The sequence below is a fragment of the Oncorhynchus gorbuscha genome, linkage group LG03, assembly GCF_021184085.1.
Source record: "Oncorhynchus gorbuscha isolate QuinsamMale2020 ecotype Even-year linkage group LG03, OgorEven_v1.0, whole genome shotgun sequence".
NCBI classification, from domain to species: Eukaryota; Metazoa; Chordata; class Actinopteri; order Salmoniformes; family Salmonidae; genus Oncorhynchus; species Oncorhynchus gorbuscha.
In genome coordinates this window covers 73,310,835-73,337,563 of record NC_060175.1, presented here as the reverse complement: position 1 = coordinate 73,337,563, position 26,729 = coordinate 73,310,835, and the positions used below count along the sequence as shown (strand labels likewise).

The window sequence follows — 26,729 nt, the reverse complement described above, 5'->3', positions numbered from 1 at the left end:
AAAGTAGTAGAGCGGAGTGAAACACTCAACGAACCCAGAGGCCTATTTGTTTTGTAACACAAATTCACCTTGATGTACAATAGGCTGGGCCAGGAGATTGGCCTTAACACCAGGGCCGTAAAGAGCCGTAAGGTATAGAAAGGAGCCTGGTAGAACGAAGTTCAACAGTCCAACCCATGGGGTGATTTGCTTTGTAACACCTAAAATGTATCTAGTCCAGCTAGTTAAACTTTGCTGGGTACCTGACTGTTTCTGCTTCATCAATGTTACTACTTCCAGTTATGCATGGGTAGGTAGTATTTGGAAAACAACAGCTGTGGTAAAATTCTTACAGACGGTGCCGTTGAATCCCAGTCATGGTATGGTAGGAATTGTGTAATTTACCTGGGGCCATTATTAACAGAACAGACACAAGAACCTCATACTTTTGTTCCAGGTAATTTGCCCACCCTCAGACAAGCTATGCTGAGTCCATTGAAAATGGACATGACTAGTCGATTGTCCACTAAGCAAGTCCACACACGACAGACAGACAGACAGACAGACAGACAGACAGACAGACAGACAGACAGACAGACAGACAGACAGACAGACAGACAGACAGACAGACAGACAGACAGACAGACCCCACCCCACCCCACCCCACCCCACCCACCCACCCACCCACCCTTCCTCAGGCTTTGTTGTGCTGTTCAAGCATGTATGGATTGATCAAAAATCAAGTAAGTGCTTAAGTAAGGTAAATTTCTACGGTAATATCAAGTAGATAGATAACTTATTTGGAACAATCTTAGGAAATGCTGATGGTGTCTCATTGGGATGCAGAATGGCAATTGACCATAGGGCTGAACCTATAACCTAAGGCTCATTATTACATACAGTATGAGTCAATAGCATCTACAGTACCAGTGTTCATACAAGTATATACAGTGCATTCGGAAATATTCAGACCCCTTGACTTTTTCCACATTTTCTTACATTACAGTCTTATTCTAAAATGTATTAAATCATTTTTTCCCATTATCAATCTAGACACAATACCCCGTAATGACTTGGTGGTTCCAAACTTCTTCCATGTAAGAATGATGGAGGCCACTGTGTACTTGGGGACCTTCAATGCTGCATAAAAATTGTGCCTCGACATCAATCCTGTCTCTGAGCTCTACGGACTATTAATTCGACCTCATGGCTTGGTGTTTACTCTGACATGCACTGTGGGACCTTATATAGACAGGTGTGTGCCTTTCCAAATCATGTCCAATCAATTGAATTTACTACAGGTGGACTCCAGTCAAGTCGTTGAAACATCTCAAGTAGGATCAATGGAAACATGATGCATCTGAGCTCAATTTTCTCATAGGAAAGGAATAAATTCTAAAAACCTGTTTTTGCTTTGTTCATTATAGGGTATTGTGTGTAGATTGCTGAGAAGAAAAACAAATATTTGAATCCAGTTTGGAATAAGGCTGTAACGTAACAAAATGTGGGAAAAGTCCAGGCGTCTAAATGCTTTCCGAAGGCGCTTATAGAATATGTAACACAGCCATCCTCTTAAGGATTGGACCCTTTTTTTCCCCATTTTCGCCTAAAATTACATTCCCAAAGCTAACTGCCTGTAGCTCAGGACCTGAAGCAAGGATATGCATATTTGTGATACCATTTGAAAGGAAACACTTTGATGTTTGTGGAGATGTGAATTAATGTTGGAGAATATAACACATATCTGGTCAAATATAATACAAATAAGAAACTTGTGTTTTTTACATCTTTGAAATGGAAGAGGGAGGCAAAATGTAATATTCCAGATTTGGCGCAATTTCGATTTTGGCCACTAGCAGTGTATGTGCAAAGTTTTAGACTGATTAAGTGAACCATTGCATTTCTGTTCAAAATGTTGTATCAAGACTGCCCAAATGTGCCTAGTTAGTTTATTAATACATTTTCAAGTTCATCACTGTGCACTCTCCTCAAACAATAGCATGGTATTTTTTCACTGTAATAGCTACTGTAAATTGGTCGGGTGCATTACATTTACATTTACATTTAAGTCATTTAGCAGACGCTCTTATCCAGAGCGACTTACAAATTGGTGCATTCACCTTATGACATCCAGTGGAACAGTCACTTTACAATAGTGCATCTAAATCTTAAAGGGGGGGGGGAGAAGGATTACTTATCCTATCCTAGGTATTCCTTAAAGAGGTGGGGTTTCAGGTGTCTCCGGAAGGTGGTGATTGACTCCGCTGTCCTGGCATCGTGAGGGAGTTTCTTCCACCATTGGGGGGCCAGAGCAGCGAACAGTTTTGACTGGGCTGAGCGGGAACTGTACTTCCTCAGTGGTAGGGAGGCGAGCAGGCCAGAGGTGGATGAACGCAGTGCCCTTGTTTGGGTGTAGGGCCTGATCAGAGCCTGGAGGTACTGAGGTGCCGTTCCCCTCACAGCTCCGTAGGCAAGCACCATGGTCTTGTAGCGGATGCGAGCTTCAACTGGAAGCCAGTGGAGAGAGCGGAGGAGTGGGGTGACGTGAGAGAATTTGGGAAGGTTGAACACCAGACGGGCTGCGGCGTTCTGGATGAGTTGTAGGGGTTTAATGGCACAGGCAGGGAGCCCAGCCAACAGCGAGTTGCAGTAATCCAGACGGGAGATGACAAGTGCCTGGATTAGGACCTGCGCCGCTTCCTGTGTGAGGCAGGGTCGTACTCTGCGGATGTTGTAGAGCATGAACCTACAGGAACGGGCCACCGCCTTGATGTTAGTTGAGAACGACAGGGTGTTGTCCAGGATCATGCCAAGGTTCTTAGCGCTCTGGGAGGAGGACACAATGGAGTTGTCAACCGTGATGGTGAGATCATGGAACGAGCAGTCCTTCCCCGGGAGGAAGAGCAGCTCCGTCTTGCCGAGGTTCAGCTTGAGGTGGTGATCCGTCATCCACACTGATATGTCTGCCAGACATGCAGAGATGCGATTCGCCACCTGGTCATCAGAAGGGGGAAAGGAGAAGATTAATTGTGTGTCGTCTGCATAGCAATGATAGGAGAGACCATGTGAGGTTATGACAGAGCCAAGTGACTTGGTGTATAGCGAGAATAGGAGAGGGCCTAGAACAGAGCCCTGGGGGACACCAGTGGTGAGAGCGCGTGGTGAGGAGACAGATTCTCGCCACGCCACCTGGTAGGAGCGACCTGTCAGGTAGGACGCAATCCAAGCGTGGGCCGCGCCGGAGATGCCCAACTCGGAGAGGGTGGAGAGGAGGATCTGATGGTTCACAGTATCGAAGACAGCCGATAGGTCTAGAAGGATGAGAGCAGAGGAGAGAGAGTTAGCTTTAGCGGTGCGGAGCGCCTCCGTGATACAGAGAAGAGCAGTCTCAGTTGAATGACTAGTCTTGAAACCTGACTGATTTGGATCAAGAAGGTCATTCTGAGAGAGATAGCGGGAGAGCTGGCCAAGGACGGCACGTTCAAGAGTTTTGGAGAGAAAAGAAAGAAGGGATACTGGTCTGTAGTTGTTGACATCGGAGGGATCGAGTGTAGGTTTTTTCAGAAGGGGTGCAACTCTCGCTCTCTTGAAGACGGAAGGGACGTAGCCAGCGGTCAGGGATGAGTTGAGGTAAGGGAGAAGGTCTCCGGAAATGGTCTGGAGAAGAGAGGAGGGGATAGGGTCAAACGGGCAGGTTGTTGGGCGGCCGGCCATCACAAGACGCGAGATTTCATCTGGAGAGAGAGGGGAGAAAGAGGTCAGAGCACAGGGTAGGGCAGTGTGAGCAGAACCAGCGGTGTCGTTTGACTTAGCAAACGAGGATCGGATGTCGTCAATCTTCTTTTCAAAATGGTTGACGAAGTCATCTGCAGAGAGGGAGGAGGGGGGGGAGGAGGATTCAGGAGGGAGGAGAAGGTGGCAAAGAGCTTCCTAGGGTTAGAGGCAGAAGCTTGGAATTTAGAGTGGTAGAAAGTGGCTTTAGCAGCAGAGACAGAAGAGGAAAATGTAGAGAGGAGGGAGCGAAAGGATGCCAGGTCCGCAGGGAGGCGAGTTTTCCTCCATTTTCGCTCGGCTGCCCGGAGCCCTGTTCTGTGAGCTTGCAATGAGTCGTCGAGCCACGGAGCGGGAGGGGAGGACCGAGCCGGCCTGGAGGATAGGGGGCATAGAGAGTCAAAGGATGCAGAAAGGGAGGAGAGGAGGGTTGAGGAGGCAGAATCAGGAGATAGGTTGGAGAAGGTTTGAGCAGAGGGAAGAGATGATAGGATGGAAGAGGAGAGAGAGCGAAGGTTGGGGCGGCGCGATACCATCCGAGTAGGGGCAGTGTGGGAAGTGTTGGATGAGAGCGAGAGGGAAAATGATACAAGGTAGTGGTCGGAGACTTGGAGGGGAGTTGCAGTGAGGTTAGTGGAAGAACAGCATCTAGTAAAGATGAGGTCGAGCGTATTGCCTGCCTTGTGAGTAGGGGGGGAAGGTGAGAGGGTGAGGTCAAAAGAGGAGAGGAGTGGAAAGAAGGAGGCAGAGAGGAATGAGTCAAAGGTAGACGTGGGGAGGTTAAAGTCGCCCAGAACTGTGAGAGATGAGCCGTCCTCAGGAAAGGAGCTTATCAAGGCATCAAGCTCATTGATGAACTCTCCGAGGGAACCTGGAGGGCGATAAATGATAAGGATGTTAAGCTTGAAAGGGCTGGTAACTCTGACAGCATGGAATTCAAAGGAGGCGATAGACAGATGGGTAAGGGGAGAAAGAGAGAATGACCACTTGGGAGAGATGAGGATCCCAGTGCCACCACCCCGCTGACCAGAAGCTCTCGGGTGTGCGAGAACACGTGGGCGGACGAAGAGAGAGCAGTCGGAGTAGCAGTGTTATCTGTGGTGATCCATGTTTCCGTCAGTGCCAAGAAGTCGAGGGACTGGAGGGAGGCATAGGCTGAGATGAACTCTGCCTTGTTGGCCGCAGATCGGCAGTTCCAGAGGCTACCGGAGACCTGGAACTCCACGTGGGTCGTGCGCGCTGGGACCACCAGATTACGGTGGCCGCGGCCACGCGGTGTGGAGCGTTTGTATGGTCTGTGCAGAGAGGAGAGAACAGGGATAGACAGACACATAGTTGACAGGCTACAGAAGAGGCTACGCTAATGCAAAGGAGATTGGAATGACAAGTGGACTACACGTCTCGAATGTTCAGAAAGTTAAGCTTACGTAGCAAGAATCTTATTGACTAAAATGATTAAAATTATACAGTACTGCTGAAGTAGGCTAGCTGGCAGTGGCTGCGTTGTTGACTTTGTAGGCTAGCTGGCAGTGGCTGCGTTGTTGACACTACACTAATCAGGTCGTTCCGTTGAGTGTAATAATTTCTACAGTGCTGCTATTCGGGGGCTAGCTGGCTAGCTAGCAGTGTTGATTACGTTACATTGCGTTAAAAGAACGACAATAGCTGGCTAGCTAACCTAGAAAATCGCTCTAGACTACACAATTATCTTTGATACAAAGACGGCTATGTAGCTAGCCATGTAGCTAGCTACGATCAAACAAATCAAACCGTTGTACTGTAATGAAATGAAATGAAAATGTGATACTACCTGTGGAGCGAAGCGGAATGCGACCGGGTTGTTGAGTTCTATTCGGAAGACGTTGGCTAGCTGTTGGCTAGCTAGCAGTGTCTCCTACGTTAAGGACGACAAATAGCTGGCTAGCTAACCTCGGTAAATTAAGATAATCACTCTAAGACTACACACTCTAAACTACACAATTATCTTGGATACGAAGACAGCAAAGACAGCTATGTAGCTAGCTAACACTACACTAATCAAGTCGTTCAGTTGAGTGTAATAGTTTCTACAGTGCTGCTAATCGGTGGACGTTTGCTAGCTGGCTAGCTGCTGGGCAGAGCAGTGAAGACTACGTTAGGACGACGAAATACGATAATTACGCAATTATCTTTGATACAAAGACGGCTATGTAGCTAGCTAAGAAGAAATTGCTAAGATTAGACAAATCAAACCGTTGTACTATAATGAAATGTAATGAAATGTAATGAAATGTAATGAAAAAGTTATACTACCTGCGGAGCGAAATGCAGATGCGACCGCTCGCTCCAACCCGGAAGTACAGTTAGATTAACAAGAATTTAAGCTTTCTGCCCATATCAGATATGTCTGTCCTGGGAAATGTAGTATTACTGCAAAGTTTTAGACTGATTAAATGAACCATTGCATTTCTGTTCAAAATGTTGTATCAAGACTGCCCAAATGTGCCTAGTTAGTTTATTAATACTGCCAATTGCCTTTTGGCACACACAGTATCTGCTGTTGAATAAAATGGGATATATAGTAGTCCAAAATGGTATTCTATGCAACAGCAATTATGTGTCAAATGACAGTTTGGGCCATGTCTTAGGGTAGGGTAGGGTGTCATAACTTGACACTTTAAAAAGGCTTTATACTCTGTGTATGAGTAATATGGGACATGGCCTAATCCAGTGTGATTGTGAACTGACGTTTAAAACAGCCATTTTATTCAACAGCAGATACTGTGTGTACCAAAAGGCAATATGCTTTTACAGTGAATTTTAGAGTGGCCAAACTTTTATTTTCCACAGTCATGTTAACAAAACTACCTTGATTCCAGTCATCATAGTGGCCATTCTCTGGTTGTTTGTAGCATAGTGCCATTCATGTAAATTGACTGTAAGTTAAGAGATCAGTAATTGAAAGGTATACTGTGGCCCCCGGGCCCCTCTGTCTCACTATGTGTTTAAGCTTAATATCTCATATCCATGATTAAGATGGACTCAGCTTAATGCGTCTATGAATCAGGGTGAGGATTGGTATCAGCAGCATGTTTTCAGCATAATATAGCAAGTATTCAGCATAACCTTAATTAAGCGTAAAACGCTTCATATTAATAGCACTATTTTCATGGCAAGATCTGATGTGAAAAGATCTGATCTGATTGATCAAAAGACCAATTTAGTGGAAAAAAGATCAGAGTTGGGCTGCCTGTCTAAACGCAGCCTTTGTTTGCTTTCCTCCATTTTCACCCTCCCCTGTCTTCTCCTCTATTCCCTCATTCCTTCTTAACCTCCCTCCCTCCTTTCTCCCTCTCAAACCCCTCTCTTGCCTCCCTCTCATCTCTCCTCCCGTCCGTCTCATACCTCCCTTTCCTCTCTCTCTTCCCTCCACAGGCAGTGAGTGTGGAGAAAGTCCAGAGGAGGAGTGGGAAGACAGCCTCTCACAGCTGTGTCCGTACTGAGGCCGGCGACAAGGTGAGCCAGAGCCACAGCTGGTTGGACAAACAGACACACGATTCCTCTGCTGCTCGTATCAACTGTTTGTTTTTTTATTCCATTTTTTATTTGACAGTATGAACACAATACAGAAAGACACGTTTGCATTGTGGAACTTTGTGAAAACCCATTAGATGAAACCCAATGGTGTTATAAAACAGCTGTATCCTGGGCTCCTATCCTTCTCCTGGCAGATACCGTTCCACCCAGCATACTTTCCCTCACTCTACACGCAGTGATGTCACTGTTTTAGTCCACAAACCGTTAACATCCTAGATTTACAATATACTAGCGTAAGTTGCTTGTCTGCTTGGTTCTGTTCCAAGGAAGTGGCTTCCAGATGAACTTTGTGATATTTAATGAATGATTTTTTAACATAGTGTAGTCATCCTATATTGTCTCTCCTCTCCAGTCCTACCAACAACAAAAAATAATTGGTGGTTCTGACTTGCCGCTACTCCACACAAAAATCACAGTTTGTTGTTTGAAGTAAACATACCCATCTAACTGTACCTCCAGTAGGCTCTTTTTCATGATCTTCATTACCTCAACCACTGGCTGCGTGAGTCCGTCTACCACACTAGCATAATCTAAAGATCAATAGAAATGTCACTGTCACCGATTAATAATTCACATGCACACAGAGGTGTAACACACACCCCCGCAGACCCCGTTATCAGCTTTAAAACGGCAACATTTTCTCTCAGCCTGAGGGCAAAATGTATAGAATACCAATAAATTATCTTTAAAACTGCTGCATTTTCTCTCAGCCTCATGGCAAAATCTATAGAATAGCAAGAGATTAGCTATAAAACTGCACATTTTTCTCTCTGCTTGCATGTTACTGCATGCCCGCACTCACATAACACACACACACACAAACACACACTACCATTGCAGCCCCCAGAAGTGTTAATTATAGCTGCTAATACTAACAAGGAGGGAGGCTAGTTCAGAGTATCTGATATGGTTGGATTGGAGAAGTCAGTAGGGTGGAAACCATACCTTCACTTATCCAGTCAGATGAATGGTTACCTCAAGGAAGAGGGGAACGGAGGCTACATTTTGAAGATATTCCAATAGGGCCCCTGTCTTCCTCTGCCAAAAACACATTTCCATGGACTGTATAGAAAATTGATAATTAAGTACTCTTCTTCTGAACAGGCGACAGCGAAGACATCCAGCCTGCTGGAGAGGCTGAAGAAGAGGGAGTACGAGGTGGAGACCCTGAAGAGGCAGCTGGGGAAGAAGGAGTTTGGCAAGATGGCCTCCAAGCTGGAGCTGGCCATTGTACAGCAGCAGCCTCAACAGGCCCCACCACTGACAGAGACCTCCTAATGTACTGTAATCCTACCCTACACTGGAGTGACTGGACACCAGGGGCAAGGAGATCGGCTCAAGGGTCCTTTTGACTTGAACAGCGGAGGACACTCATTACTATGAGACTAGTGAACACTGCTAGTGTGCGTCACACCATAGAATTAGAAATATAGCACAGCAGGTCTACTAGAACTCACCGTCCCATTCAAGTCAGCGTTAGTCTATTTCATTGCTTCATGTGTACTGTACCGCTGCTTCTGGCCATGAGGAAGTTTCTGCTGGTGGCTGTATACTCCCACACATCAGAGCCATTTGTTCTATATACTGTATAGCTTTGCACCACATCGTAATGAGTGAATGCCCCTATAGAGATGATGGAATAGTCAATGCATGAGCATGTGGGTGCTAATGATGTGTGTTTCAAAGGCAGCTTTTCTCAGCTTCCCTCTGAGCTTTGAATGTAAAAAGTCTGTCGGGCTATCTGCCACAGCTATATTATTTTAGCCGGAACACTTCACCGTTCTTGTTCATTCATTCACCACGGAAAATGAGGCCTTTATGCACGACAATACAAATGCGTTCTTCTGCAGACATTTCTGCCGATACAGTATAATATTTTGGTTGACACGTCATTGCGATATCTCAGCAATAAAAAAAGAATGGCCAAGGCGTCCGTTTGAGCGGCTATTTCGGGAGTGTGAGTGCTAATGACAGGAATATGCCCCTGAACCGCAGATACAAAGAAAAAAGGAGTCTGTTATTCCTCCTATCTGCAGTAGACCTCCTCCCCCACTTCCGCCCACCTCGCTTTGCCTCGAGGATGTTGTGGTCCGTTATCGCAGTGGGCAGAAAGAAAAGCTGATTCATTTATTCATCATCAGAGCCTTTTCTTGCTCACAGCAGCACACACCGTCACAGTCACGTGAGCATAGGATGAGAGAGAGTGGTTTGTGTGTATAGGTGCGTATGTGTATGTGGGAAGGTGTGAAAGGGTCAAGCGTGAGCGAGCATGCGCATCAGTGTGTTGTTTTGAGTGCGTGTTTGTGACGTGTGGCAGTGTTCATGACGTGTGTGTGAGTGAGTAGGCCTATGTGTGAGTCTCTCTCGGTTTGTGCATGTGATTGTGTATGTGTGCATGTGCAAAATCTATTATTCAGGATATTAATCCTCCATTGTTCTACATAAAGCAGATGCCACAGATAATCGAGCCAGTATATGGTTTGGTTTCTCTCTCTATTTGTTTGACTCAATTCCCATAAGGCAAGGTTCCCAAACTGGCAGCCTACCAAGTGATTTTATTTGGCCCCCCAAGTTTTCTCAGCAATAAAAATAAAAAAGGTTTATAATTATTATTTTTTTAATTTTAATTGTTAGACATTTAAGACTGTAAAAACACCAGCAAATCAGCTCAAAGTCATTTTAATTTTGGAAATCTGTTCCAAAGTAATTTTCACGCGTAATGGAGAAATATATGTGATCGTATACAAATATAGGTTTGAAATTATTATGCTTTTGTGAAATATGATATCTGTTTGGGTTTTTTTGCGATCAATTTGCAGTCTACAAATTATTTCTATTATTATTTCAAATTATTATGTTCCGGGCCTCTGACCGTCTGCTCGAGAAAATATTGTCCCGCAGCTGAATCTAGTTGATGATCCCTGTCGTAAGAGATAATGAGGGCTACTCCTAAAAAAGCTTCTTGTCTTCCTCACTCACTGACCCAGATTTGGTATTTTAGTGCATACAAGCAGATGGTACAAATTTTTTGATGGTACAATGTTTCTTTGTTGCCTCCAGGCAAAAGGCTGCATCAGTCTGTCATCATTGCTCCTCTCTGATGTTTGCTATGGTCTACCTACCTCTATGGCCATGTGCATCAGTATAACTTCACCCCAATGCATTACTACTTGTTTCGGTGTCTTTCAGACATGTTTGTCACTCTATGCACTTTTGTTTTTATTGTCTGGACCATCACAGACAAACCACTGATTCATCTCCAGACGCCATCATAGTTTGTCTGCTTTCATTAATCAGGATCAATTATGTCTGTTTTTAACATGAGCATGTCACTCACTGGCATTGGTATGCCTTTGATTTCAGCTGGCAGTCCACAGCGCTGTGTTGAGTTGTTGCTAATTATATGTGTTGACCTCAGCAATTACTGCTCCTCCTCAGTCAGCCCCTTCTGAGTGGACACAACCAGCTAATTGGCACTGTGCAGATTCCAACGTGTTCCTTAAAGGCACAATCTGGGATATTTCCTGCTGTTCAATAGTAAAATCAATTCATGATCTTGTTCTTGGGGAATAATAACTTAAACATTTTATGGCCTGTTTAGTCCTTACATTCGTAGCTGCGCCGATGAAGTTGGCAGTGGTTGCATTTATCCAGCTCCCATCCCTCAGCTCAGTCACAATGCTACTGTTTGGGCTGAAACTTAACACCAGATTTTGGCTTTCATATTTTTATAATCAGCAGAGTGCCCCTGGTTCGCACCATTGCCTTCGCAAACAGCTAGCTCAGCCACAGTCTCAGTGGCTTCCATTAGCAATGCTGAGTCAAGATTGACCTCTCCTCACTGGTCATTTACTTAAAGACTATTCTGTTTTGTTTTATTATAATGTAGGCTATCTGTGTTGAGAATCATTCACACAGAGTTTGTAAAAGCATTGAGGTTCAGTTGACCTACATCTGACAGTATAAATAAGTATAAAGTATACATATGACAGTATTTTCTGATAAGCAGCCACTTCAACAATATATTATTACACTGAACAAAAATATACATGCAACATGTAAAGTGTTGGTCCCATGTTTCATGAGCTGAAATAAAATGTATTTGTTTACATCCCTGTTAGTGACAATTTCCCCTTTGCCAAGATAATCCATCCACCTGACAGGTATGGTATATCAAGAAGCTGCCACAGATTCCGCAAGTTTTGAGGGAGCGTGCAATTGTCATGTTGACTGCAGGAATGTCCATCAGAGCTGTTGCCAGAGAATTGAATGTTAATTTCTCTACCATAAGCCGCATCCAACATCATTTTAGAGAATTTGGCAGTACGTCCCGCCAGCCTCGCAACCACAGACCACGTGTGACCACTCTAGCCCAGGACCTCCACGTCTGGCTTCTTCACCTTTGGGATTGTCTGAGACCAGCCACCCGGACAGCAAATGAAACTGTGGATTTGCACAACCAAAGAATTTCTGCACAAACTGTCAGAAACTGTCTCAGGGAAGCTCACCTGCGTGCTCATTGTCCTCACAAGGAACAGCAGTTTGGCATCGTAACTGACTTCAGTGGGAAAATGCTCACCTTCGATGGCCACTGGCACACTAGAAAAGTGTGCTCTTCACGGATGAATCGCAGTTTCAACTGTACTGGGCAGATGGCAGACAGCGTGTCGTGTGGGCGAGCGATTTGCTGATGTCAACGATGTGAACAGAGAGCCCCATGGTGGCGGTGGGGTTATGGTATGGGCAGGCATAAGCTACGGGCAACGAACACAATTGCATTTTAGCGATGGCGATATGAATGCACAGAGATACCGTGACGAGATCCTGAGGCCTATTGTCGTGCCATTCATCCGATGCCATCACCACATGTTTTAGCATGATAATGCATGGCCCCATGTCGCAAGAATCGGTATCAGAATTCCTGGAAGCTGAAAATGTCCCAGTTCTTCCATGACTTGCATACTCACCAGACATGTCAACCATTGAGCGTGTATGAAGGCATGTTCCAGTTAACGCCAATATCCAGCAACTTCGCACAGCATTGAAGACAAGTGGGGAAACATTCCAAAGGCCAAAATCAACAGCCAGATCAACTCTATGCTAAGGGGACATCTGCTGCTTGAGGCAAATGGTGGTCACCCCAGATTCTGACTGGTTTTCTGATCCACACCCCTATCTTTTTTTTAAAGTATCTATGACCAACAGATGCATATTTGTATTCCCAGTCATGTGAAATCCATAAATTAGAGCCTAATTTATTTATTTCAATTGACTGATTTCCTTATATGAACTGTAACTCAGTAAGACCTTTGAAATGATTTAATGTTGCATTTATATATTTGTTCAGTGTAAAAAGGTACAACATTTAACCCCTCCCATCACAAAAAGGTTCCGGTTTGAACATTTACACAGGTATTCCTCAAATAACCTTTTTGAATCGGAAAGGTTGCCTCTGTGTGGCAATTTTTAGAACCCCAAAATTTCTTCCAGGCTTCTTTACTTCTAAGAGTCTAAGAGTGTAATGTACTCTGCAGAAAAGAATCTCCTACATTCATTTGTTTGAACATGTTGCTCCTCTGTGCCTTGATATTATTGATTTTGGGGAGTGCCAGTGCAGTGTTGTTGGACATAAGGAATGGAAAAGGCTTTGTTAGACGAAAGATATAGGAACATGCACAGCCTGTTGTGTTCATTAATCACTGTCTAGTTTTTACTTTACTGTTGTGCACTGGGTCATGGAGAATACAGTATGCATACTAGATTTGCTTGTGGTACTTGGATCCATTTTTTAATTCAGTTGATTTATGATTATCATTTTTCCATTTAGTATCACTATTATTATTGCAATGTAGTGATAGTATTCATCCCTGTTTGCTTAATCAGTACTTATACTTGTTTGTTCATCTATTTGTGGTGCACTTAGAGATGATTTAAATGACAATCACTGTCATTTGATTAAATATGTTATATAAGCTGTTACTAAGCTGTTACATTTCAAGACTTCCTTGCTTTTTTGTCATAATGGCTAAATTCCTTTTTCATCCGACAGTGATTTTGATACCATGGTATTGAGAGCTTTGATCTTTCCTCCCATCTCCCTTTCCTCTGTCGGAAATCCTCTATATTTCTTGCTGCATTGCATTAGTTGAAACAAAGACTGTTCTCAGGGCAGGCCTGGTTGTAGCTAGATGCTGTCTGTTTGAGTCGAGTCAGGGAACATTTTAGCATTTTATCTAGCCTTAATCTTTTTCTTAACCTAATTCTCCTAACCTGCCACGTTAATTCTCCTAACCTGCTGTGTAAGTTCTCCTAACCTGCTACAAAAAGTCAAAACCGGCAGACCTGCCCTGAGAACAGTCTTGGTTTCCACTAATACGATACAGCTCTATTTTCTCCCGTCTCGCTCCATATATGGTGTGACTCAGGTAGAGTGGGTGTTGCTGGCTGAGGCAGCCCCTCCTTCATAGATTCAGAGAAGCCAAGCCTCCCATGCGTGAGTCATAGCACATGACTCAGGGTGCGTTCCTCTGCTCAGTCGTGGCTGACGCCTGACAGATCTTAAAATACCTATCCAGACATTGTATCAGCTAACCACATCAAATGTTATAGCAATCTGTCAGTTGACGACACAGTTGATGAAGTGGCATGCAGCCATTGGTTGATGGATGCAACGTCTGAGCAGGGGAACACGACCTCAGTTTGCTTATGGGTTTCAATTAGTTACCTGCACAAAACACCACATCTGCTGATCTATTAAAATGTGTAATTCCACTTGTGAGCACAAATGTAGACCTGATTTTCTGTGTACAGAGCAACTGAATGGCAGATCTAGGCTATTATTTGAAAGGATCAAGAGGAAGTAATTGAGTCATTTAAATATGCTTGGCAGACAGAGATTGGACTATAAACCTCAAAGACAGATTTACAATACCTCCCACATGTTGTCAGTGCAGCTAACTCTTTAATCTGTTACTATATTGTGGCAAATTCAGGGGTAGCTCTGACTGGGACTCAAACCTGGGTCCATCAATTGTCAAGCCAACACCTTAACCATTACGCCATCAGGTAGGAACTGCTTAATGAGGTCGCTAGATGTTGTGTTAAGGTCGCTGCAATATTATAATACAGTTTAATACACAGGACAAGTATGCCAGTTTAGATCCATTTAAAATCTACAAATGTTGTGCACAAATTTGTTTACATCCCTGTTCGTGAGCATTTCTCCTTTGCCGAGAAAATCCATCCACCTGACTGGTGTGGCATATCAAGAAGCTGATTAAACAGCATGACTATTAAACAGGAGCACCTGGACAATAAAAGGCATTTCTAAAATGTGCAGTTCTGTCACACAACACAATGCCACAGATGTCTCAAGTTTTGAGGGAGAGTGCAATTAGCATGTTGACTGCAGGAATGTCCACTAGATCTTTTGCCAGAGAATTGAATGTTCATTTCTCTACCGTAAACTGCCTCCAACATTGTTTTAGAGAATTTGGCAGTACATCCAACTGGCCTCACAACCGTAGACCACGTGTAACCACAATCATTCTGATTGGCTGTGCCTGGTGTAACGGATGAGAAACGACTAGCTTAGTTAGCGGTGGTGCGCGCTAAATAGTGTTTCAATCGGTGACGTCACTTGCTCTGAGACCTTGAAGTAGTAGTTCCCTTTGCTCTGCAAGGGCCATGGCTTTTGTGGAGCGATGGGTAATGATGCTTCGTGGGCGACTGTTGTTGATGTGTGCAGAGGGTCCCTGGTTCGTGCCCGGGTATGGGCGAGGGGACGGTCTAAAGTTATACTGTTACACTGGCTCCTCAGTGGGTGAGCCTATGTCCTCCCAGGCCCATCTATGGCTGCGCCCCAGCCCAGTCAGGTGAATTCCATAGATTAGGACCTACTTAATTAATTTCAATAGACTGATTTCCTTATATGAACTGTAACTCAGTCAAATTGTTGAATATATTGCATGTTACATTAAGATTTTTGTTTAGTATTTCAAGAGTGTAGCGTTGAACGTTTACTAAAAGTAAGTGTATTCAAACTAAGTGATCATTTTGGCTGGCCATTTATGAATAGAGTAGGCAGAGTAGAGTAATCTGGTGTTGTGATTCCATGACACAATTCAAATGTATAACCTATATAACCTGCATGTAAAGCGTCAGACAAAGTTCCCATATTAAACACCTGTGTGGGGCAGGTATAACTTCATTTAGGACACACTTTGTGAGTAAAGTAGGCGGTCTGAAGTGAACCATTCTGTATCTACCTGACACAAAATATTATTATTGTAAAGGATGGGGATATGGTCTTAATCCAATGCGTGGACTATATTTTTATTTTTTGGGGTCATTTTATTTGTAGGTGCGCGGTCATCATAGCACACTGTGGCAAAAAGTTGAAGAGTTTTTGACACATATGTCAGGAATATGCAATAAATGTGCTATAATCTACATTTGGTGACGTTGGAAATTCTTGTCATGCGTCCCTTTAAAAGGCGTGGTGACGGGATTGAAAGCCAACCTACGTAGTTAGCTGTCAGCGTACTTCAGTGGATATATTCACTCGATTGCGATATTCGTGCGCCTCGCTGACGCTGTACAATCTTACACTGTCCTTGCTTGCTGGAAGAGGATTCTGATATTTTCCAGGGTAATTAGCATTCCAGAATCATTCCGACTGTCTACACAGGAGTAAACACGCAGGAGACCGGCGCATGCCTATGGACCGCAGATATTGCCGTGGTGTATGCGCTCTCGGTGTCTCATCTGTTTTGTAGTTAACGTTAGATACAACAGCGTTTGAAACACACATTAAAATGGCCACAGACGAGCTGTCGTCAAAGCTCAGCCGTCGGCTGCAGATAGAAGACGGTGCTGAGGAACCGGTGGCCGTTGATGAGGGTGGTCAGGGACATGAAAACGGTGCGGGTGAGGAGAAGGCAGCCACAGCGAACGCAGACTCTGAGTTGGGCGCTAAACTCATGCGGCGGGGGGAGTTGAACGACGGAGTGGGTGAACACCATCAGCCGAGCATGAAGGTCTTCAACCCCTACACTGAGTTCAAGGAATTCTCCAGGAAACAAATCAAAGATATGGAGAAAATGTTCAAACAGTGAGTTCATGTTGTCAAAATATCAGCATTACTTTCTTCATTTTACAACCTGCCCTAGAATTTCAAACGACTAGCTCGGGGATGGGCTTCTCCAGTCCTTGGGGGGCAGAGTGGTGTCACACTCAGGCTCCCGAGGACTGAAGTTGCCCATCCCTTGACCAACTAGTTGGCTTTGGTTTAGTAGAATGTCAGAAGTGCAGTGTCTCAAACGCGGTTATTTCCCCAATCAGATATGTGTTTATTGACACTTGTTGAGCAATGCACTGTTCAATTGATAATTCCCCTTGAATGTCTTTATTTAACGTAATCAAATTTGATTGGTTCACAAGATAACCTCTATATTTAACAAACTCTAGAACAGCTCAAGCTATGACTCTCTGAACAAGTGTATGTGATCAAGTTTTTCATGCATTCATAGAGCTGTGTCAGTGCTGCCCCACCCATTCTCTCTCTCTCTCCACTCCAATGTGTGAGTGTTGTAGCATGACAGCCTAAACCCATAGTATAGGATGGCATTGTGATGGTATCAGTATTTTTCATGCTAACTAATTTAGTCTCCACTATCAGCGTACTTTGGTTCATGCATGTACTTTAGTGTGAAAAACCTGTATAAATATGCCATCTGAAACCTTTTTATCAGACCAATGTACACCATAACTTTGTACATGATCATATACATGCCTTTTATGATACAAGGTTACTGATGCACTTATACTATACCTCTTATGTCACAAGGGTAAGAAAGGGATTGCCACAAAGCACTATGGAGCTGACAAACATGCAGTCCTTCCCCTCGGCACTGTTTCACTGGGTACTGTTGTGGCCGCGCAAATTATGTCTGACTAATTCCAATAGAAAACCACACAAATGTCCTACCGGGAGTTGAAAGCTGAAATGGGGGAGGGCGGGCTAGGGGGATTTTGGTTAAAGCCATTCTGGGGTTGGTGCCCAAAGTCCCTTGTTCAGGCGAAGGTTCCCACTTCCCAGTGCCAACCCGATGACAGATTGTCCTTTACAAAGACTAGGGAGTCTGGGAGAGGGATTGCTGGTGCACTGGCCAGGGGGAACTTTGGGAGAGGAACTGTCCCACACTACTTAGTTCTGCTTCCCCATGGCCACACCAACAACAGCCCCTTTGTTAAATGAGCAGCGACGAATGAAGAACTCGTTCCAAGAATAGAACTTGGTCAAGAGATATGTGAGTGTCAGATCGGACCTGAAATATCGGTCTACTCACAGAATGCTGCCACTCCTGCCTTTTGACATGATTACAAATTGATTATCCCAGGAATCTGTATTAGGCCCATTGTGGAAAATACAGTAGACCGGACCATGGGCAATTCCACAGGAACGGAATTACACTAAGACTTTGTTTCACATTTCAATTTATGCCAAACATGGTTTGTTCAAAGTTTTGAACAAACCATACACTGATATGCAGAAGTCTACTTTGAACAAATACCACTGAGATTTTACTAAAACTCATTTACTTGAGGAACAGTGCAGAATCCGAGTTTGGTAACAGAATGACAGTAAAATGTCCCTCAGTTTGTGGCCACTTTTTTTTTCTTCTTCCAAAAACTCTTAAATATCTACTCGGAATTAAGATTTAAAAATATGTCTGCAGACAGAATGGGGTGTCAGCTATTATGACACCTTGACTTAATGACGGCAACATAATAACATCTGTACCTTGATCTGTACTCTACAGAAATGCATTCTCTTCATGGTGATGTATCCTGAATAGGTACACAAAGGTAGAAACATGTAATATCCTCCTTTGCATGTTTGGGTATTATTCTACTGTTATTCTAATGAGCTCTGCCCCCAAAACAAGACCAAATTTGGTTGGTCCGGAATGGACCAAATATGTACCAATCATAGACATCTGTTTCACAAGTGTGGGTGTCACAGTACAGCCCAGTAGAGCGCAGTAATGAAACGTATCGTGGAGTATATTACTTTATACTGTACTCATCTGAACTATACTCTACTTTTTTTTACTATACAGTGCTCTACTGTGGTTTGTGACTATGAATTCCTAAACAATATGATCCGTGAAAACACAAACTAAATGCTAGGTCTTTCTTTTTACTTGTTAATTCTGTAAACCTTCATAACCCTCCCTCATGAGGGAGAGAAATTGTCGATATTTGGTAACGAGACACTAGGCAATATTTCTTAAACTTACAGAAGGCAAATCATTTCCCCCAAATTAAATATTTATTAGTCGGCAGGGTTTAAATTATAATTCCTTAAGACATTTTCTTGTAGGTGTTATCAAGACCCCTTTTCCATGTTTTACCAGAAATCAAAGTTTTCCTTATTCCAAATATTTAGGATAAGAAATGGTTGAAACATGTTTATATGCCTTAATAAAACATAAAGTAGTGTTAGCTTTCATTTGACATGATTATATAAACTTCACATTGGTGCTCATTGGTTCTTTAATATGGAAATTCCCTCATGCATAGTTGCCATGGTGCTTACTGCTGAATCAGCTAAACAAATTCACAGGTCTGTCAGTGGGTGTGGGGGTGGTTAAGCAGTGCTTGACCAGATCTGTCAGGACTTAACAGTTACAATGGCTCTGGGCCAGCACCTATTTGTTTACATTTCAGACAACATTGAATTGGTCTGTAAATCAAAACTAAAGTCTAAGAGACTCTGGATACTTAAAGCTATTTGCAAATAATTGAGCCCATAGCATTGCTACTGTACCTTATGGCTTGTCTGTATTTTAGACAGCAGAAGGAAATTGTATTACAGGGGACACGGTATGGGAATCCATAGGATAGCATTGGGTGCACACTCCCACTCAGTCCTGACATCCTGCCCTGAGCACTTATTTTACATTTTATTTAATTTTAGATTAAAACAGGTCACACTTATGACTTTGATACTCAGTGTAGGCTACTCATTACATACTCCATATTTTCAGTCCTATCAATGCAATGTCTACCTGATTCTTCTTATGTGCTCAATATGAGGTCACTGTCATTAGTTGCTGTATACAGTCCTGTAGGTTATATTCACCCTCAACTACGTTTTAAGCTTTGGCAAACCTATTTGGCTGCATTCCACTTCATTGTGCTTGACTTTAAAAGTCTGATAAAACACTTGTACCTTTTTGATTATAACTTAATAGGACCTTTTTGAAATATAAAGCTTTTAACACATCTGACTTCATTACACATGGTTACTATTTTGATAGGGCAGGAATTTACATTGTTGCCTCAAGCATGGTGATACATGGTGATGCCTGAACCAGGACGACATGAATGTCTTTGTTGCTTGGTACTTACAATATCACATAGGCCTAACTATATTGCAAGACCCTATTGAGAACCATTTTGTTGATTTGTCATCAGTCACCATTTCCAAGCCTTCTCTTGTGGTAGCCAAACAGGTGACATTTCAGATAGAAATAAACAGTCTGTTTTTCACTACTTATTATGATCTGATTGACAATACACCTTTGATGGCATAAGGATAGTGCTAGGAATAGGAACATGTACAGTACCAGTCAAAAGTTAAAGCCTGTAGAATAATAGTGACTATATCAACTATGAAATAGCACATGTAATAAACCAATCAAAATATATTTTAGATTCTTCAAAGTAGCCATCCTTTCCCTTGACAGTCTCACCTTTGCCTTGACACTCTTGCATTCTCTCAACCAGCTTCATGAGTTAGTCACCTGGAATGCATCTCAATTAACAGGTGTGTTGTGACAAGGTAGGGGTGGTATACAGAAGATAGCCCTATTTGGTAAAAGACCAAGTCCATATTATGGTAAGAACAGCTCAAATAGGCATAGAGAAATGACAGTACATTACTTTAAGACATGAAGACCAGCCAATCCAGAAACATTTTGAAAGTTTCTTCATGTGCAGTCGCAAAAAACATCAAGCGATATGACGAAACTGGCTCTCATAAGGACCGCCACAGGAAAGAAAGACCCAGAGTTACCTCTGCTGTAGCGGATAAGTTAATTAGTTACCAGCCCAAATAAATGTTCACAGAGTTCCAAGTAACAGATAAAGATACATCAACTGTTCAGAGGAGACTGCGTGAATCAGGCCTTCATGGTCGAATTGCTGCAAAGAAACCACTACTAAAGGACACTAATAATAAGAGACTTGCTTGGGCTAAGAAACACGAGCCATGGACATTAGACTGGTGGAAATCTGTCCTTTGGTCTTGAGTCCAAATCAAGATTTTTTGTTTCCAACCGGTGTGTCTTTGTGAGATGCAGAGTAGGTGAACCGATCTCCACATGTGTGGTTCCCACCGTGAAGCATGGAGAAGATGTGGGGGTGCTTTGCTGGTGACACTGCTGGTAATTTATTTAGAATTCAAGGCACACTTAACCAGCATGTCTACCACAGCATTCTGCAGCGATACACCGTCCCATCTGGTTTGGGCTTAGTCCCACTATCATTTGTTTTTCAACAAGACAATGACCCAACACACCTCCAGGCTGTGTAAGGGCTATTTGACCAAGGAGAGTGATTGAGTGCTGCATTAGATGACCTGGCCTCCACAATCACCAGACTTCAACCCAATTGAGATGGTTTGGGAGGAGTTGGACTGCAGAGTGAAGGAAAACCAGCCAACAAGTGCTCAGCATATGTGGGAACTCCTTCAAGACTGTTGGAAAAGCATTCCAGGTGAAGCTGGTTGAGAGAATGTGAAGTGCGTGCAAAGCTGTCATCAAGGCAAAGGTTAGCTACTTTGAAGAATCTCAAATATAAAATAACACTTTTTGGTTACTACATGATTCCATGTGTTATTTCATAGTTTTGATGTCGTCGTCACTATTATACCATGTAGAAAATGGTACAATTAAAGAAACCTTTGAATGAGTAGGTGTGTCAACTTTTGACTGGTACTTTATATGCAACTCATGGCTTCAATTGAGTTCCTGTTTTTCTATATGGCCTACAGCGTTGTGTGGCAGGTTATTTTTATAGCAGTTCTCCTTTCATGTCCGTCACGTAAAATGTCTTGGCAAATCCATGGTGGAGTTGGTGGAGTTGACACCTGCAATTATATTTCCCGTGCTTTTAAGTGTGACGACAATTGGTATCATCCCGAAACACAATTAATATCCTTAGTTTTGAATCATATTCATTATTGACTCTCACTTGATGAATTTTTGATCACCAGTGACTTTTTACATTTTTTTAATTACATTTAATGTTTATCAATGAGCCTCCAGGCTTTTACCTTAATTGTGTTGTCAAGTAGACAGGTTTTAACTGGCCTACAATACCAGTTCATTGTACAGGCACACATTGCATCGACCACAATGTTGCAAGGTATAGGCTTACATTTCCTTTTAGCCTACTACTGTTGGGCTAGCCTATGTTGCACCAATTCAATCTTATTTCGCAGTGATAATTACTTTGCTACAGCCCAGCAACCAATCCAGGTAATCGGCTAACCAGTGGACCAAGTATAGCCAAACAGCACCGGACCAGCCTCAGAGACCCCGGGGTCTGTTCAGATAGACATAACGTTAGCATACAGAATGTTCAGGTGGCAATGTACTGTGTAGAACATAAATTGTCCGAATAGTGAATCATTTCAGCTCTGAAGGTATGTTTATGAGACATTCAGAGTATTACACGTCCCTTAATACACCCCTGAGCTGCTGTTCTGTCCACATATCTGGTAGGGATTATGGAGGTGACGCTGGGCTGGTCGCTAGATTGATAGATGGTATTAAACCCCCTTCCCTGTCTAGCAGAGAGTAAGCAGATAACGATGGACAGACAGAAAAAATACTGGCTGGCAGACTGTCTGTTTATACCAGTAGAGCAGCAAATGTACTGAAACAGTGGGTGGTATGGGTAGATCTGTCAGAATGCTGTAGCAATATACACGCATAGAAGGCACTGCTGAAAAGGGTACTGTACGATGAGTCATGCCTTTGTCCTCAGAAATGAGTAACAGAAGTTTCTGTAGGCTGTAGCTCAATGTATTGTGCAAACCATAAGATGAGGGTGTAGTTAGCTATCAAACCTCTGTAGCTTGATCTCAACTGGCTCACTGCTAGTCCCTACAGGATTCGGCCAAACCGAAGAGCTTTCTACTTATTCACCTACAGGCCTTTTCCAGTGGGGAGCAATAGAACCCAAAGGCAACCTCCCAAGCCTGTCTACTTTTTAAAAAGAAAATAAATTGACACATGACAGGCTTGCTGTCAAATCAAAACAAATGCCTGAGGACGAAAGCTGCTTGCTTAATGATCCATTGCATTTGCATGTGATCGCCATTTCATTTTGTGCCTCAGAACTCCATCATAAGCGTCAAGCTGGCGTTACCTTCTTGCTCGTCTAATAGGGTTTCGTCATGTACCACCTGCTGTGGCCACATATGAGACAAGGGGAGCTTATTGTCTTTTCGGGGAGAGCCTGCTGGTTTCATTCCCCCGTAATGAAGTGGGGGTGTCCCCCCCCCAGAGATTAACTCAATACTGTTTCATTATATTACCCCTTCACCAAATTCCCACCCTACTCCATGTAGCTCATCTTCACTCACAGCCTACCTGAGGGGTATGCTATGATCAGATCTAGATCTACTCAGGGTTTTCTAAGGTTAGCCCGCTTCAGTTCTCTTCACATTCCTGGTCAGGCTTCATCCGTTTCTACGATGGTGACTATTGCTTGTCCGTACTATACCGCTAACTCTAGCAGGCCTGTAACTGCTCGTACATGTCGCACGTGTCTAGTCGAATGCTGAACGCTGAGACAATTCTGAAAGTCAGTGCCACATTTCTATTTGTACCTAAATCAAAATGATAAACGTAATCTTACAAATTCAGCAGGCTATGGTGTGAAATAGGCTTGTTGAAGTGCCATCTTTGGTGTGCAATGCACAAGCACCTTTTTCCCCCAGTCCTATCTTTAAAAAAAATGAAAAATACATTTTAAATAGTTGTATTAAGTTTTACGTTGCGTGAAGTTTCAAATGACTAAATGTGTAATGTAATAGGTTTTTGTAACATGACTGACAAACATTTCATTTAATAAAATATTTAATCTGTCTTCCTCAAGTTAAGGGGCTGATGATGCGGTCTCTGCGATAGGGAGGGAATCTGATTTCATTGGTCCTCAACTCGCAGTTTAAACATTTCATTCAGGATAAATGGAGGATAAATGTTAGCCCTGAGTTAGAACTAACCTGCTCCGGCGGCAGGCTAAAATATTCATTGCCATATAAGTTTACCTGGCTAAAAAGTGAGCCACTTTCATGGTACTGGTTATCCCGAGTTGAACTCTGAGTTGACCAAAGTTACCTTGCTAACTCCTCAAACCACGTACGTAGTATAGAGGGTTGTGTTCATTGGGCATCAAACTGAAATAAGACTGAAACGGGGAGGGACTACCAGGACTTTGTCAGTTCCATGCCATAATGAACACAACCCAGTTCGGGGGTTTGCTTGCAGGTTATTGGATTTAGGGTTAGGCTGCCACAGCCAGACTTCCATTGATGTTAAGGAGCACAGCGTTTTGTCTGGCTAATGGGAGTTGAACTATATACCCTTTTTCAATCCGGAGGAGCAAAAAGTCTTATTTTTGAGTCTAGGGATATAGGCCTATTTATTTTCAGTACTTCTCCATGACCACTGTTTATTTTTATCCCTGACTCTTGCTTTACTTTTTAACATGGTAGTTAGTTCATGGCAGCATTGCATATTTTCTTTTTAAAAGCTGACCTCTCACTTATTCACCATCATATAGACTAATGGTGAAACCTGTCAACGGCAATGTAAACGCAATGGAGAGGGTTTGGTGGTTAGCCATTCCTATACCCCCCTCCGAGTGCCCTGCGAGAGAGGATGCAACTAAGTGCAATGCCCACAGCTCCTAACTGTCCTGCCCTGAACATCACAATACCATCCCACAGGCCAACGTTATTTACGCGTTCATAGCCCAGCACCATGCTAAAAATAACCACTCAGATAATGTCAATCTGTAACCACGTTGGGCTGATCCAATCGGTGTGCTTAACAGCATCACAATTAGTCACCTGGTCATTAATCCCCTGACATCCGGGGGAGAGGGGAGAGCCGGTAGTGGCGTTACCAGAGAGGAGTGTGCCATTCCCAGAGTATTACCCAAACACATTCTCCCTTGCCCTAAATGGATTGTCCCGTATCCGATTTCCAGCTGTGACATGGAACATCTGTCACCAAGGGAACCGGAGCCAGAAACCTCTTTCTCGTACTGCCTTTTGACATTCATGGTGGCGATTCTGTATGAAACTCTAGGCAGAGGTTGACTATAAGAACAGGTGACGTGTCAGGTTCCCAACTCTAATCCCATCATTAGCCTTTTATGAAGTGGAAGCCAAACTCACCTGGGACCAGTGCAGTGCTTACACCGCACACACTGGATTAAACGCACTGTAGTGATGCTCTTGAGTCAGTGTTATGAAGGCAGCCCTATTATCGGTGTAGGAATGCCTTAATATTTTCAGTTGGCTAATGATCAACCTCTCTCCACATTTGTTTTTAGCTTGGCTACTAAATCATGGCGTGAAGTACGTCTATCTCACAGAGCCTTTAAGTAACAGTGTCCAAGGCCTAAACCATCTATTACCTGAGAGAACTGACCATGGTCTTTTGAGAAATGATCCTATTTGGAGAGCTTGAGAGCTTTCGTTCTGTGTGCACACTCTGGATCGATTTGGATCTCAAACCTATTATGCATTGACAGGAAATGGATGAAAAGGCCTAGTCAAAGACAAATTTAGCTAAATCAATATTGTATCGCCAGAGAAACATAAGAGTAAAAGTTAATCTTGAGCGTGACTCTTCCTCTTGGGTTGAACTGTCATAAATCTACAATTAGCCACTTCATGGATAAAAAAATAAAAAAAACTTCAATCTTCGAATGATTTGCTACTACAGTAGTGTTCATTATGACTGCACTAATGTGGTCCATAGAGAACCCCATCTAAACAATACGTGAGGTTATCTGGAGTACTACAAGTCTTCTCTCCACTCCAATCAAAAAAAGCCACTTTGCTCTACTTCCCAGTTTGTTATCCAACTCAATTTCATCCGTCATGTCACACTAGAGGCTGATTAAGCACTCTCTCGTTTAACTCTATGCAGATGCTGCCGAAGAGTGGAGGCCAAAGCTAAACCGGGCTCTCCAGTTTCCCGTGACCCTGACCAAGCATACTATGACCGTCCCAGGTTGCATCTGGCCGGAAGTCCCACTTGACACTCGAAAGCGGGTCTCTGCGATATAGCAAACACTGACATTAAATCCCAGAACTTGATCACTTTCCTATTCCCTTGTTGAGTTCCCCTCTTTGTGGATCTTCTTAAAGAGCCGGCCAAGTGAAAGCAGTATGGCGAAAACCCCACTTGTCTTAGCTCGTCTTGTGCCGCAGCTACAGTAAATGTTTTGTGGATCATACCACGTGTTAATGCGCTTCATAATGTCATTGTGGTGGATGTGATGTCATGTGGAGCACTCAAGGCCTCACTGTTGTCATTTTGATCTCCTGGCCCAGTTGCCTCAGCCTGAGGGCTCTGGATACTGTATGAGACTTTCTTGGCATCCGCGGGCACCGCACAATGACGCAAACCCTGTGTTTTGTTTTCATGAATTAAATACTCAATGAGAACTACTAGCGTGCATTGTAATCTGGGCTGCCTGTCAGAAGAACCAGTCAAGTGATGTCATTGACATGTTATCAAGATGGCGGCACACTAGTCAGATTTTGTTATCAAAATCACCTTTTTTTTTTTAAAATTGTTCATCTTTAAGTCTGGTAGAAGCAATTGGGCCTGAACGTAATGGGCATGGGGGTAGAGCTTGGACTTAAAATTAATTCCCGTACAGGGCTCAAACACGCATACACGCTTAGTCAATCAGACATGCCGTGTGTCTGTGTGCCGTCATAACTGGGATTGTAGTGTGGCGTGAGAGGCTTTTCCCCAAGCCTGCTCCGGTTAGCTGTTGTCTAGCAACATAACTGGGACTAAGCCCCAAGGACTCAAGGAGATTGGCAGAGAGAAGACAGAGGGAGGGAGTGGCCTGGAATGAAGTAGATCTCCGTAACTGCTGGTTTAGGGGTAGTGAAGCAGTTATGTAACGGTTATGTTTCAATTGCACAGTATGTTTCAGTTGAATGAGTTTGTTCTAGCAACTCAATGTTGTAGTCCTTTACGGTCTAGCTAAGCTCATCACTTTAAAGTGTAATCAACCCTTTAAACTAGGCCTGCAATGTATTTTGGTTTAGGTGTATCGCGCATTCCAAGGTT

At 43.4% G+C, this 26,729-nt stretch overlaps 1 protein-coding gene and 1 pseudogene across 3 annotated transcripts in view; both read left to right on the top strand.

Moving 5' to 3' along the window:
• fhad1 (forkhead-associated (FHA) phosphopeptide binding domain 1) overlaps positions 1-9,255 on the top strand; it is a 37,819-nt gene extending 28,564 nt beyond the window's left edge. For both annotated transcript variants that reach the window (XM_046343650.1, XM_046343649.1), the window contains exons 27-28: positions 7,165-7,245; positions 8,431-9,255. In XM_046343650.1, the coding sequence (XP_046199606.1) occupies positions 7,165-7,245; positions 8,431-8,604 (255 nt within the window). In that variant the 3' untranslated portion in view covers positions 8,605-9,255. The remainder of the gene's footprint in view (positions 1-7,164; positions 7,246-8,430) is intronic.
• A 6,592-nt stretch (positions 9,256-15,847) lies between these two features.
• The window catches only part of LOC124031870, a 28,309-nt pseudogene continuing 17,427 nt past the window's right edge, over positions 15,848-26,729 (top strand). The window contains exon 1 of the transcript XR_006838177.1: positions 15,848-16,438. The product of XR_006838177.1 is annotated as an EF-hand domain-containing protein D2-like (transcript). The remainder of the gene's footprint in view (positions 16,439-26,729) is intronic.